The sequence below is a fragment of the Galeopterus variegatus genome, unplaced genomic scaffold (assembly GCF_000696425.1).
Source record: "Galeopterus variegatus unplaced genomic scaffold, G_variegatus-3.0.2 Scaffold10069, whole genome shotgun sequence".
Lineage (NCBI taxonomy): Eukaryota > Metazoa > Chordata > Mammalia > Dermoptera > Cynocephalidae > Galeopterus > Galeopterus variegatus.
In genome coordinates, this window is record NW_007736180.1 from 20540 (window position 1) to 35194 (window position 14655).

At 37.3% G+C, this 14655-nt stretch overlaps 1 protein-coding gene across 1 annotated transcript in view; it reads right to left on the minus strand.

The window, feature by feature from the left end:
* Positions 1-1095: 1095 nt before the first annotated feature.
* LOC103609768 (WD repeat-containing and planar cell polarity effector protein fritz homolog) overlaps positions 1096-14655 on the minus strand; it is a 27060-nt gene continuing 13500 nt past the window's right edge. Inside the window, exon 4 of the mRNA XM_008594057.1 lies at positions 1096-1739. Coding sequence (XP_008592279.1) covers positions 1101-1739 — 639 coding nt within the window. The 3' untranslated portion in view covers positions 1096-1100. The remainder of the gene's footprint in view (positions 1740-14655) is intronic.

The following is a 14655-nucleotide window of genomic DNA, read 5'->3' on the forward strand; positions in this document are numbered from 1 at the left end:
ATACAACTGTTAAATGTGTAGAGGGGCAAAGTACAACTGGATTATCTCACAATAAATGAGATTCCAAACATTTTTTCTTGAACAATATTAACATTATGAATAGATTTAGTTACATTTTTATTATGCAGAAGGAAAATCAGCCTCACGTTATATCTTTCAGGTTAATCAAGTCATTTTCACTAGATTTATTTCATGTGTTCAATATCAGAGACAAGTATATCCATAAACAAAACAAAGTAAATTGAAAGCTATTTAACAAACACTACAATGTCTTGAAAAACTTAACTTTTTATCACAGAACCAAATCCCGTAAGGAGTTTTAAAATGTACTTCTTTTCAATGTTTTCAAGTAGCCATAATGTACATGAGTTAAAATTTGTTTTTCTAAATCTCACTGAGTTTCTCTCAAGAATGTTAAGTTATACAAAACTACCTAAAGTATACTATATATTTTAGGGCATGGCTGGTAATGCAGAACTTCAAAAGGCAAATGAATCATCACAATAAAACTTCATTTTAAAATTTCCCAGTTGAAATGAACTACATTAATATATATTTTATAGATATTGATAAATCCTTTTGAATATTTGTATCCAAAAGGAAAACAAAAATGAAAAGTGATACAAATATCTTCAGCAAATTCTAACTAAACATCTGCTTTCTTTTCTTTCAAAACGCTTGCTTCACACAATTCCGATCTGGGAAGCAACAGACACCAATAATCTAAAATAATTATTAAAGAAAAAGCATTATATTCCTACACAGAATTCTTCAATGGACATAGTAATAAGTACTTTTAAAATATTCACATATTATTTCTTTAAGAAATTTTTCAGTAGGACAGTTTATTTTAGAGAGTATCAAATGTGAAAGTTCAGGCTTTTTAATTGTAACGATGGACTGACAATTGCTGTAATTTCCAAATTCTTCAATATCTACTGTTCCTTTGACATTTAGAAAATCATCCACAAAGTTTTTAAGGATACTACATGAAATGTATGTTTGAAAGGCAAACATATTTATGGGATGACAAATAGAAAATCAACACTCCAAGAATAGTTTTATTGCCTTATTTATGTCACCATCATGAACACTTTAATTTACTTACTCACCAACTTCCTTGACTTACCAAGTTTAAACAAAAGCACACCGAAAGGTCCTCTGTCAAATCTGAGGAAGAGGAGGTCATAGATGTCCCCACTTTCAGGCTTCTGAGAGACATCCTGAGGAGCTATCCAATGCACTTGAACGAGACTGCTGGAAACATCAAAAAATTTATTGAATTGCAAAGTCTCCCTGGGTAAGTGGTCTTCAGCCAAGAGCTGGATGTTAATAGGGGATAGAGCCACATCAAAAATTTGCAGCTCCCCTTGGTTGCTGCCAACTACCAGAATAGCCCCACTTGGGTGGCAGCTTATTAATGATGGCAAAAGTTCAGCCTGAGCTAAGAGAGTCACTCCACGGTGAGTTTCATAAAGAATCACTGAAGAATCTTCACAGCCCAGAATCAGTTTGTCTTCAGTAACATTTCTGCAGCAGCTGATGGCCTTCGATCTTAGTGGTATTCTGGTGACTGACACACACTGGATTTTGTTCCGAACGTATTCATATATGCAGCTGTCCGCCATGGGCTCTTTGTCTACACTGATGGAACACTCCACTGTGAACAGCTGATAAGGCTGTTTAGTGCTAAAGCAAACATCCAGCGGATCCCATTCTGTGCGGATGGAACTCAGAACCTGTAAGAAACGTATCAAGTACATTCAGATAGACGTTGGTTTTTCCTCAGCTGTCACACATAGGCCTGTATGTTAATTCAGAAACTTCTTAAAGAACATCAATTATCACCTTAAGCATCAGCAACATGTAAGTATACAATAGTATACGGCACACACATATCTTACGTAGAGCACATATATATTCTACAGCTGCAGGAATTAAAACTAAGATTTTAACACTTTGTTTTGAAAAACCCATAAATTTCCTAAAAATGTCCCATAATACATAAAAACTAATAAGGTGGGCTTTCAATAAAATAATATGGTTAGCAGAATATCTAAAGTTAGAAGTTAGAAAGGATGAGATTTTAACACTTTGTTTTGAAAAACCCATAAATTTCCTAAAAATGTCCCATAATACATAAAAACTAATAACGTGGGCTTTCAATAAAATAATATGGTTAGCAGAATATCTAAAGTTAGAAGTTAGAAAGGATGAATAAAGGACTTTAAATGATTAACCAATCTCTTTTCCACCCACCACCCTTCCCAATTCTGAAATTATTGGTAAATTACTTAACAGAAATATATTTCTAATTTGTAGGGCTGGGCAGGCAAAGGAAAAAACTTAAGAATTCTGTTAACAATCTTGTAGAAATATTTTTCTATCAGAAAGGATATGAAGGATTGCTAAGTAGACAGATAACTAATAGAAATAATGTGATGTACTGGTTTAAAAAAGAGAAAATTAAGACCTAGTAAATAATATGATTTGTCAATACTACAGAAGAAAAATTCAAAAAGCATCTTTGGTGTAGAAAGGCTACCTACCTACAAAAACACCAATGCATTAGAACAAACAGGCCTTTATTCATATGTAAATGTAGGGAGGCCAGGAACCAGGGGAGTGGTATTAAAGAGGATATTTTCTAAAATTTAGTCAAAAAAATTAAAATCAGACACAGAAGCATTAAATAACACATATCTACACATGTGATAAAATTTTATAGAACTATACACCAAGAAAAAGTACATGTAAAATTGGATGAAATCCTACTGAGATCTGTACCTGAGTTAATAGACTGTAACAAGGTAATTTTCCTGTATTTGATAATGTCCTGCAGTAATGTAAGATACTATCATTGGGAGAAACTGAGGGGGAAAGTACACAAAGAATTTGTTGTACTATTTTAGCAAGTTCTTGTGAGTCAAAGTATTTCAAAATTAAAAATTGTGTGTGTGTGTGTTTTTTTAAAAAGCACATACAGCTATGTTACAGAGTGCTGGATTGGGGACAGAAAGGGGGGCTTGACAAGACTTTTTAAAAAATCCATCCTACACATCATCACCAAATTAATCTTCCTAAACTAAATGCTTTTGCTTTCACATCCCTGTTCAAACCCTTCAGTGATGTCTATCCTATACCTGTCTCACTACTGTATTTTGGAAGTAGATAACTTGATTTCATAGGCTCACAGCTGAAGAGGAATTTGCTTCAGAATGAATCGTGCCTTCAGTCTCACTCATAAGACAGTACTTCAAAAAGTTTATGGAAAGACTCATATTACCGTTTAATTCTATTTTTCCACAAACTCTTTGAAGTACCCTTGTATCTGATTAAGAAGAGGCACTAGACTTTGGACTTTTGAGTTGGTGCTGGAATGAGTTAAGATTTTTGGACTATTGGGATTGAATAAATGTATTTTGCATTGTGAAAAGGACATGAATTTCGGGGGCCAAAGGCAAAATGCTATATTTTGCATGTGTCCCCCAAAGTTCATGTGTTGGAAACTTAATCCCCAGTGCAACAGTGTTGAGAAGTGGGACCTTTAGGTCACGAGGGCTCTGTCCTCATGAATGGATTAATGCTGTTATTGCAGAAGTGGGTTAGTTATTATGGGAGTGGGTTCCTGACAAAGGATGAACTTGGCTCTCTTCCTCTCTGTCTTTCTCACGCATGCTCTCTTGCCCTTCTGCCTTTTACCACAGGATGATGCAGCAAGAAGGGCCTCGCCAGATGCAGGGCCCTCGACCCTGGACTTCCCATACTCCAGAACTATAAGAAATAAATCTCTGTTCTTTATAAATTACTCAGTCTCAGGTGTGTTACAGCAGTACAAAATGAACTAAGACTAATGAATTACATTTTTATTCCCTTGACTGGAATGGAAAATCCTGTAGAATCCATATCTAACTCCTTCCCTCTGTCACATTCTCTTTCCTGCTCTCATTTTGGTTTTTGCTCAACAAATGTTTGAGTATGAGCTATGTGCCAGGCCCTGGTCCTGGATTCTGGTAAACAGCAGTGAGTAAATCCTCTCCCTCAGGGAGCATACCTTTATTAAGGGAGAAAAGTGGTATCTTTTTCTTACCCATTAGAAGGTTTATGGCTGACACACCCATAACAAAAGACAGATTAACAAGAGAAAAACATAACAAACTTATTTAACCAAAGTTTTACATGAAATTGTAGACTTCAGAAATGGAGACCCAAAGACCCAGGGAAAACTGTGTATTTTATGCTTAGGTTTGATGAAAAATGGACCATAATATAGAAGTATGATTGGACAAAAAGCAGGTATGACCTAATGGTAATAAACTAGGGAGAACTAAGCAAGGCCTGTTGTTCAGATTTTTTTTTTTTTATGGTTTCTGGGTCTTCATTCTTTTCTTCCAGAAATAGGGTAGGACACCTGTCACGTGAGGGTCTTATGACCTACTTTCAAGGGAGGTAGGTCAGAGAATTCTTTATATGGCCTCAGGGGAGAAAGGTGGGAGAAGGTGGGAGAAAGTTGGGAGAAGGTCAGAGAAAGAGAAAGAGAAGGTCAGAGAAAGCATTCTGCTTCTACAATTTTCTCTAGCTTAAAATACTCAACAGACCAAGGTGCTACATTTTGGAGTAGCATTTCCTGCACCCTATCACACTAATGACAGAAGAGAAGGCAATAATTAACAAGTAAATATATATAGATAGATATTCTACATATGTACTTCCTAAGTACTGTGAAGTAAAATAAAGCAAAGTAGGAGGAACAGGGAGCAGCAGGAATAGGGAGGAGGGAAGCGAGTGAGAAGAGGGGGTGTGAAATAGAGATCAGGACAGGTCTCCCTGATAAAGGTGACATGAAAGATGGTAAGCCACACAGCCATCATGGAGAAGAGAGTTCCAGACAGAGGAAAAAGGCCCTGAGGTAGAGGCTCTATTGGCCTGATCAAGGAGACCAATAAGGGTAGAGAAGGGAGAGCAAGAAAGATAGGAGTGGGGATTGAGGGGTGGAGGGAATGTTGTATAGTAACTTGTAGGCCTTATAGGGACTGCCACTTTTTCTCTAAATGAGATGAAAAGCCATAAGCAAGTTTTGAGCAAAGTAGGGACATGATCTGACTTGCAAATTCTCGTCTTACAATCTCCCTTACAGTCTCCCCTCTTGTACTCTACACTCTGAGATCAAACTAAAACCTGCCCTGCATTTTCCCAGCTCTGTAACTTCAGTCATGCTCTTTCCACACTCTTCACCCACAGAGACTCAGTTTTTCCTAGCAACCACACTTACCTTTGAAGAACTAGACCAAAAGTATCCCAGTTGTTTGGATTCCTTCCAGCTGGGTGGCATCTTTACTTCCTTTAGTCCACTTCCATATGCCCTTCCCAGCCCCGACCTGGCCAATGCCTCTCTTGTGACATTTGGCCTTCTATTTGCTTCTGATGTTTAGTCATATGTCCTCATTTTCACTGTAAGCTTAAAAACATTCTTATGTATTTTACACTTTTTTGTACCTGTATACCAGCTAGCCAAAAGCTATGCTGGTAGTACATAATAAATTTTTAAAAACTATGAATTAAAAATAAACAATATAATTCTGGTTGAAATATCATACTTCCAGAAAGCTTAAAGTTTTGTAAAGGAAGTGTAGGGCAGATGATTGAGAGGCCAGGTGATGTTGAGTAGAGCCTGTACTCACACAGGGACAGCCTAAAAGGAGGGGCCCAGCCAGATGGTAGTCTTGGCCTAGAACAGGTTAGGCCCAAAGTCCAGGGAGAAGGGTCCTAGGGTTCCTCATTTCCAAAAGTTTGTGAGACCTCTAATAGGCTCAGTAGTTTCACTAAGAGGAAGTAGCAAAAACGTGCTATTATTTTTCTGGTTGTTTTGTAGATCCTTTTTTCCAGTCTTATTGTCTTCCTTTGTGGTTGAGTGGTTTTCTCTAGCTTTGCATTTCTGTTTCTCACTATTTATTTTTAGTATGTTTCTTAGAAGTTTTTGTGTTATGGATACCATGAGGCTTACAAAAAAACATAGTTATAACAAATTATTTTAGACTAATAACAACTTAAATTTGATATCTAAGAGAAAAGAAAAAACCAAAGCCAACTACACTTTGCTGTCATTTCCCCTCACCTTTTTACATTTTGCTCTTCCAATTAGCTTTTAATATTGCTGGTCTTTTATATGGTTGTTGTATATGTTATTACCTTGTTAGGTTTATTCCTTAGTGTTTATACTAAGGATATAAGTGAGTGGTTTATTCATCACCCTTACAACACTGGAGTATTCTGAGGTTCTCTGTGTATTTACTTTACTAATAGGTTAAATACCTTCAGATGTTTTCTTGTTGCTCTTTAGTGTCATTTTCTTTCAGATTGAAGAACTCCCTTTAGCATTTTTAAAAATTAATTTTTAAAATTTATTATTAGCATACTCATTCTTACAAATCATATTTCTTTATGCCCTTTGCCAGACCTATCACTTCCCAAACCAACCCCCCCAATCCCTCCCATTTCTAACATCCTTAGGATTGTTCTCTCCTTCTGAAAGTTCAATGTATTATTGTGGTCTTTTCTTTCTTTCTTTCCTTCATTCCTTCCTTCTTCCGCCCCTTGCTTCCTAACAGCCAGTTACTAGTGAGAACACGCAGTATTCCTGTTTCTTTGTCTGGCTTATTTCACTTAACATAATTTTCTCCAGACTCATCCACATTCTGCAAAGGGTAGAATTTCATTCTTTTTTATGGCTGAATAGTGTTCCATTGTGTATATATACCACAAATTCTTTATCCAGTCGTCTGTCAATGGACACTTAGGTTGGTCCCATATTTTGGCTATTGTAAATGCAGCTGCAATGAACATGGGAGTGCACTTATCCCTTCAACATGATGATTTCCATTCCTTTGGATATATACCCAGTAGTTGAATTCCTGGATTATATGGTAGCTCTATCTGTAGTTGTTTGAGAAACCTCCATACTTTTTTCTATAAAGGCTGTGCTAACTTACAGTCCCACCAACAGTGTAGAAGAGTTCCCCTTCCCCTGTATCCTCACCAGCATTTGTGATTCTTGGTCTTTTTAACCAGGCCAGTCTAACTGAGGTGAGATGATATCTCAACGTAGTTTTGATTTGCATTTCTCTGATGACTACTGATGTTGAGTATTTTTCATGTACCTGTTGGCCATTTGTAAGTTCCTTTGAAAAATGTGTATTCATCTCCTTTGTCCACTTTTTAATTGGATTATTTGGTTTTTTACTGTATAATTGTTTGAGTTCTTTGTATATTCCGGATATTAATCCCTTGTCAGATGTATAGTTTACAAATATTTTTTCCCATTCTGTAGGTTGCCTTTCCACTCTGTTGATTGTTTCCTTTGCTGTGCAGAAGCCTTTTAGTTTGAAATAATCCCATTTATTTTTTTGTTGTTGCTTGTGCATTTGCGGTTTTATTCATAAACAAATTGCCAATATCATCCTGAATGGGGAAAAGCTGAAAGCTTTTCCCTTAAGAACAGGAACAAGACAAAGATGCCCATTCTCACCACTCCTATTTAACATAGTTTTGGAAGTTCTAGCAAGAGCAATCAGGCAAGAGAAATAAATAAAGGGCATCAAGATTGGAGAGGACGAGGTCAAACTGTCCTTGTTTGCTGATGACATGATCTTATATTTAAAAAAACCTGTAGACTCTACCAAGAAACTCTTATAGCTGATTAACAATTTCAGTAATGTTGCAGGATACAAAATCAACACCCCAAAATCAACAGCATTTTTATACTCCAATAACAAACTAGCAGAAAATGAAATCAAAAAGCAAGTCCATTCATAATAGTCACCAAAAAAATAAAATACCTAGGTATCAATTTAACCAAGGAGGTGAAATATCTCTACAATGAGAACTACAAAACACCACTGAAAGAAATTAAATAGGACACAAAAGGTGGAAAGATATACCATGTTCTTGGATAGGAAGAATTAACATAGTGAAAATTTCCATTCTACCCAAAGCAATCTACAGATTTGATGCAATCCCCATCAAAATACCAATGACATTCTTCACAGAAATAGGAAAAGTAATCCAAACATTCATAAGAAACAACAAAAGACCCCAAATAGCCAAAGCAATCCTAAGCAAAAAAAATAAAGCCAGAGTCATAACACTACCCAACTTCAAATTATATTACAAAGCTATTGTAACTAAAACAGCATGGTACTGGCATAAAAACAGACACTCGGACCAATGGAACAGAATAGAAAACCCAGGAATCAACCCACATACTTACATAGCCAACTGATCCTTGACAAAGGCAGCAAGAACATACATTGGGGAAAAGACTGTCTCTTCAATAAATGGTGCTGCGATAATTGGACTTCCATAAGCAGAAAAATGAAACTGGACCTGTACCTCTCACCATATACCAAAATCAATTCAAAATGGATTAAAGACTTAAATATAAGACCTGAAATCACAAAATTACTAAAGGAAAATATAGGGGAAACACTCCAGGTAACAGGACTGGGCAAAGACTATGAATAAGACCCCTTTAGCATTTCTTGTAGGGCAGGTCTATTGTTGATGAATTACCTTAGCCTTTGTTTGTCTGGAAAAGAATGTATTTCTTCTTCATATTTGAAGGTTAGTTTGGCTAGATATGGAATTCTTGTCTGACAGTCTTTTTCTTTAAGCACTTTGAATATATCATCCCATTCTCTTCTGGCATGTAGGGTTTCTACTGAGAAATCCATTGAGAGATGTTTTGGGGCTCTGTTGAATGTTATATGTTTCTTTTCTCTTGCTGTTTTCAATATTCTCTGTTTGGTTTTTAATAATTTTATTATGATGTGTCTTGGTTTCTCCTCTCTTTGGACTGAATTTGATTGGTGGCCTCTGAGCTTCCTATATCTGGATGCTGTCATCTTTCTCCCTACTTGGGAAACTTTCAGTCATTATGTCCTTGAGAGCTTTCTAGGTCTTTTCTTTTTTTTTTTCCTTCAGGTATGCCAATTATGTGGAGGTTATTTCACTTGAGGGAGTCCCACATGTGCTGCATTTCTGTTTCATTTTTTATTCTTTTTGCTCCTTTAATTGGAAAATTCCATGTGTTTTATTTTCAAGCTCACTGATTTTTTTCCTGTGTTTGATTAAGTCTGCTGTTGGAGCTTTCTAGTAAAGTTTTTCAATTCAGAAAATGTATTCTTTACTTGTAGAATTTCTATTTGGTTTCTTAAAATTGATTGTATTCTTCTGTCAAGTTTCTTGTTCTGCTTCCGAATTTTTTTCCAGATATCATTTAATTTTCTATCTGTATTTTCTTGTGACTCCCTGAACATTGTTAAGAGGGTTATTCTGAATTCTCTGTCATTTCATAAACCTGCTTTTCTCCTGTGTCCTTTGCTCATGCTTTGTTTCCTTTGGTGGAGACATATTTCTGTTCTTTCTCAATCATCATGTGAAAGATGCATTTGAGGAAAATGCTACCTCTTCTAGATTTTATAAGTGCTTGTCAGAGCTTTGTGTCTGGTCTGTGGTATTTTTTTTCTGTTCTGTGGTGGATTAATAGTTACCACCACCACTAAGACTCTGCACAGGAACTAATGTGCTGTTCTGTGGTTAGCTCCCAGGTTGGGAGAATTTCCCGGAGGGACCAGACCTAGCTCTGTGCTTGAGCTGAATTTCTGCCCTGCTACTGATTCTCTAAGGAAGGCTTTTTCTGCAGATTGTTAATCACTTCTGGGTCTGAGGTATGTGGAAATTCCAGCCCAGGACTCAGCCTTGCCTGCAGATTTCTCACCTTGCAGTTCTATCACCCTGACTGATTTCCACTGAGACCAGTAGCCCTCACTGTGCTCAATGTTCTCCTGGAGCCTTTCTCCCACACTCAACTGCTTCTGGTGGGGCAGGCTGTGTATGTATCCCTTGCAATCACTCACCATCCTCTGGATGGCTTTTTTCTCCAATTGACTTTGGTCCACTTGGTCCTGTGAAGGCCCAGGGGAATCCTGCCGGTGGTCATTATGGCCTGTGGGCTGGTATGGTGTGCTCCAAAGCCCTCCTCTCCCCTGAAGACTCCAAGTAGATTTACATGAAGGGTGCTGCTGCAACTTTTTCTGGCTTTAATCTGTGTGTAGTAGCTACTTTCTGCACCTTACCAGGGCGGCTCAGCAGTGGTCAGGGCTCAGAATGATAGGTGCCATCCCTGTACCCTCTCACCGTGGCCTCTGAAGGTCTCTCATCTTCTTTCCCTAGCTCCAGCATTCCCAGGTTGGCAGTCTTTGCTTTTTAATAGTTGTAACTGGGTACCTGTGGGGAGTAATGACACTGGGAATCATCTAGTTCATCATCTTGATAATAGCACCCAAAATAACGGACTGAAATTTCAATTAGAATTCTGAAATAAGATGTTTACTATTTAAAAAGCAGGGAGAAACAAAAAATCAGTAAAAATGGGCTCAGAGAAAATATCACAATGAGATGCAGGGGAAGAAAGTTCCATCGTTCAGTTCTTCTAGGAAAATGCTAATAGGATAGACCAAGATCATGAAAAATGAAGTGCAAACACCTACATTTTAAGGAGCCTTTTAAAGTTACTAAAGTATACCCTATTGACTAAAGAACTACTTGCATATGAAAGAAAAATGTTAATACATTTTATAGCTATAAGACCTTCTGCTAGCAGATCACTTGCAAATAAGAAGTTGAAAATACCAAGTAGAATTATGTAACTATTGCAAAATACCAAGAAAAAAATATATTTTTAAAAATCCAAACTTGCACATACCGAGACATCTCTCATATTTATGCAGCTCGTTTTTCTCTCAAAATGGACTTAGATTGAAGTTCTAATCAGGAGATGATCAAGGCCAAGACACATTACCAAGATAAGGAATGAAAAATATGGCAGTGTAGTGAAGTGAAATGCTAAGTGACAGAGCCCTAAAGAAAAGCACAAAGGAGACAGAAGAGCCCAGAAAGAGAGGATTGTGGTTGGCGACACTCATGTAACCTATCAAGATTAATTTGAAGTCTCCTCCCACCTTCCATCAGGCTTGCTCATTTTCACCCTCTGCAAACTTCAAGATCAAGAATTCTCTTCTCTCACTAAGTTCTCAGTATTAATCCTGTCTTCATGTACTCCTCAGACTTGGAGAATTCTGAAATCTAGTAACTCTTTGCCGTTCTTAAAATACACTTCAGAGGTTTTAGGAACTGATCATTAAAATAACACAAGAAGGGGCCGGCCTGTGGCTCACTCGGGAGAGTGTGGTGCTGTTAACACCAAGGCCACGGGTTCGGATCCCATATAGGGATGGCTGGTTTGCTCACTGGGTGAGCGTGGTGCTGACAACACCAAGTCAAGGGTTAAGATCCCCTTACCGGTCATCTTTTAAAAAAAAAAAAAATTACCATGAGAATGTCTATCATAACGAACAGGGTAAAAGTTCTAACAAAGGCATAATGAATAAGCAAACAATGAGAAGGGGAAGAACTGTGAAGACAATTAAGAGATTTTCTAAAAAGACATTTATAATGTGAAAAGTCTGCTAAAAGTCTGAAAATCTGAAGGAAAATATCTCTGCTTGAATTCTAAGGTAACAGGGAGGTACAAAGAAGAAAAGCACAGAAACACAGGCAGTGTGTTAGCTGAACCACAGGCTATGCATTGTTGGAAGTAGCCAATGAGAGAAGATTGTTATACCAGAGATGGATGACCATGGCCCAATATTTTTCGTTTGTTTCTTTGTTCGTTTCTTTAAGAAAACGGTATGGTAGAGAAATAAATGGTACAAATTGAGAAATTTAAGCTAAGAGAGATCAGAAAAGATAAATAGGAATTCAAAAAGTCCTGGAATTTTCCAATTTCAAGGATAAACGAATTAGTAGTATCAATCCTAAAGTGAATTATTTTAGCCAAGTTTAAATCAGTTAGATTTAAGGTTGAAACCAGTGAAAAAAATGCATCACTGATATGATTCATTTTTATTCTTAGAAAAGCTAAATTTGAAAAAAGTACATAGAAATGATGCAAAAGTGATCAAAGGAGAAACAGTAAAGAGAAGGAAAGGCATAATCAGTCAATATGATTGACACCATCTCTGGAAGGTATTTTAAAATTAGGAAAGCACAAAAAGCAGAAAAGCAATCATAGTGAGTTAGAGATAGGCTCAAAATTCTCATGTTTTGGGGCCGGCCCAGTGGCGCACTGGAGAGTGCGCCGCTTGGGAGCATGGCGGCGCTCCCGCCGAGGGTTCGGATCCCATGTGGCGACCGGTTCCCGCTCACTGGCTGAGCGCGGTGCGGGCGCAACACCGAGGGTTGCTATCCCATTGCTGGTCCCTGGTGCGGGCGCGACACCATATGCAAAACATGAATCTAAACATAAGCTTTGGGGCCGGCCCGGTGGCGCACTGCTACAGTGCACTGCTTGGGAGCATGGCGGCGCTCCCGCCGAGGGTTGCGATCCCTTACCGGTCAGTAAAAAAAAAAAAGGAAAAAAAAATTCTCAAGTTTTGGCTAGACAGGATCTCTATTATGACTCTTTTAAAGTTACCCAATATGTAAAATCAGGAAAAAGATTTATTTAGGGAGTGGCCTTTTCTGGAACTGAAAACTTCCACCAGTGGGTAACCAAGTTATTTAAAAGATATGTAGCAACCAAAAGTTCTTAGCTTTTCACTAGAATTTATTCTGAAATCTACATTTCTCCTCTTATTTGCAGAAATTTTTAGGAACAGGAGATAAAAGGCACACTTTATTTTTACTTTATTATGAAACATTCAAAATGCACATAAAAGTAGAGGAAATAACATGACAAATGTAAAAATTAGCTTTATGAGATAATATCCTTTTGCTTCAATTTTTTTAAAGAAATAAAATATCACAAATACAGTTGAAGCCTGCCAGATCCCATTCTCTTCTCTCTCTTCCCAGAAGCAAGACTACTATGGAATTGGTATTTATTGCTATGCATATCATTATTTCATCAATCCAGAACAATCCTATAGAAGACATAGTATTATTTTGAATGTTTTAAAATTTATATATAAATGTTGTTATACTGTATCATACTGTAATTTCTTTTTGCTCAACTTATTCTTTTGAGATTTCACATAACCACATAGCTCTAGTTCAGTCATTCAAATTGCTGTATAGCATTTCACTCCCAGAAAGCACCCCAAAATATGTTTTCATTTTTCTCTTGGTAGACTCTTAAGTCGTTTCTAATTTTTTCTTACTATTATGAACAATGCTGATACAAACACTAATGTACATGTCCCTTTGTGTACATGAGCCAGTTTTTCTTAGTACAGGAAACTCACACCTTCAATTGTATTAGCTATTGCTAAGTTGCTCTCCATAGGGGTTTACCCTCTAATAAGCACTGAATGAGAGTTCCCTATTGCTCCACATTTTCACTTATTCAAATATATCAACTAAAACCAAAAAAAGTAACAATTGTTTTCAAATGGATACATCTTTTATTTTTAAAAGCTTTCAATGAATTAAAAGTTTAGAAAGACATACATGTCTACTAGGAAGTTAAAGTATAAACATTCCCTTATCCATACTTTTTGGTATGTGAATGTTATAAACTTACATGTCTGTATTAATAAAGTCTTCTAATCCACAGAACTACTTGTTTTTAAGAGTCAACACAATATATTAAAAAATTACTTCTTGAAAGAATGGGTAAATAGATCAATAAAGTAGAATAGAGGGCCCAGAAATAGTTGCAGACATAGTCAACTGATATCTGACAAGGAAGCAAAGGCAATTCAATGGAGAAAGGACAGTCTATTCAACAAATACTTCTGGAACTGGACATCCATATGCAAAAACATGAATCTAAACATAAGCTTTGGGGCCGGCCCGGTGGCGCACTGCTACAGTGCACTGCTTGGGAGTGTGGCGGCGCTCCCGCCGAGGGTTCAGATCCCACATACAGACCGGTTCCCGCTCACTGGCTGAGCGAGGCGTGGGAGCAACACCGAGGGTTGCGATCCCGTTGCCGGTCCCGGTCCAGTACGGGCGCGACACTGAGGGTTGCGATCCGTTGCCGGACACGAAAAAAGACAAAAAAAGCAAAATAATAATAATAATAATAAAAAATAAATAAACATAAGCTTTGTACTTTTCATAAAAAGGTGGTTCAAACTAAAGGTGTTCGTCATGACCATAAATACAGCATTCCTGATTCTAGAAAAGTGGCAGTGGTGGTACTACAATTTTTAAATCTCTCTAAATCCCCACATAAAACAGACAGTTCAACTAAAGAGCAAAACGAAAAAGCCATGGACAACTAGATGAGGATTAAAAGAGAAGAGCATTATATGTGATTACTATATGATCCAATAATGTAGATAAAGTACAACTATTTAAAATAGGAGGGTGAGAAATGAGAAAAACATAGCAAAATTTTTTTGAATGTTTTCAGTAATTTATACTAGTAGTGGTAGTATTAGCATGATTATCCTGAGACTGTTAGGTATGTCCTTCGGGATAAAGTAAATGAGTAATTATGAGATATTCTAATTCATCCACCGTGTCCCTGCAAACTAGAATTTAAGGTACGAAAGACAGGAGATAGGGCCAGCCCGGTGGCGCACTGCTATAGTGCGCCACTTGGGAAGTGCGGCGGCGCTCCCGCCCCGGGCTCGGAGCCCACATACAGCC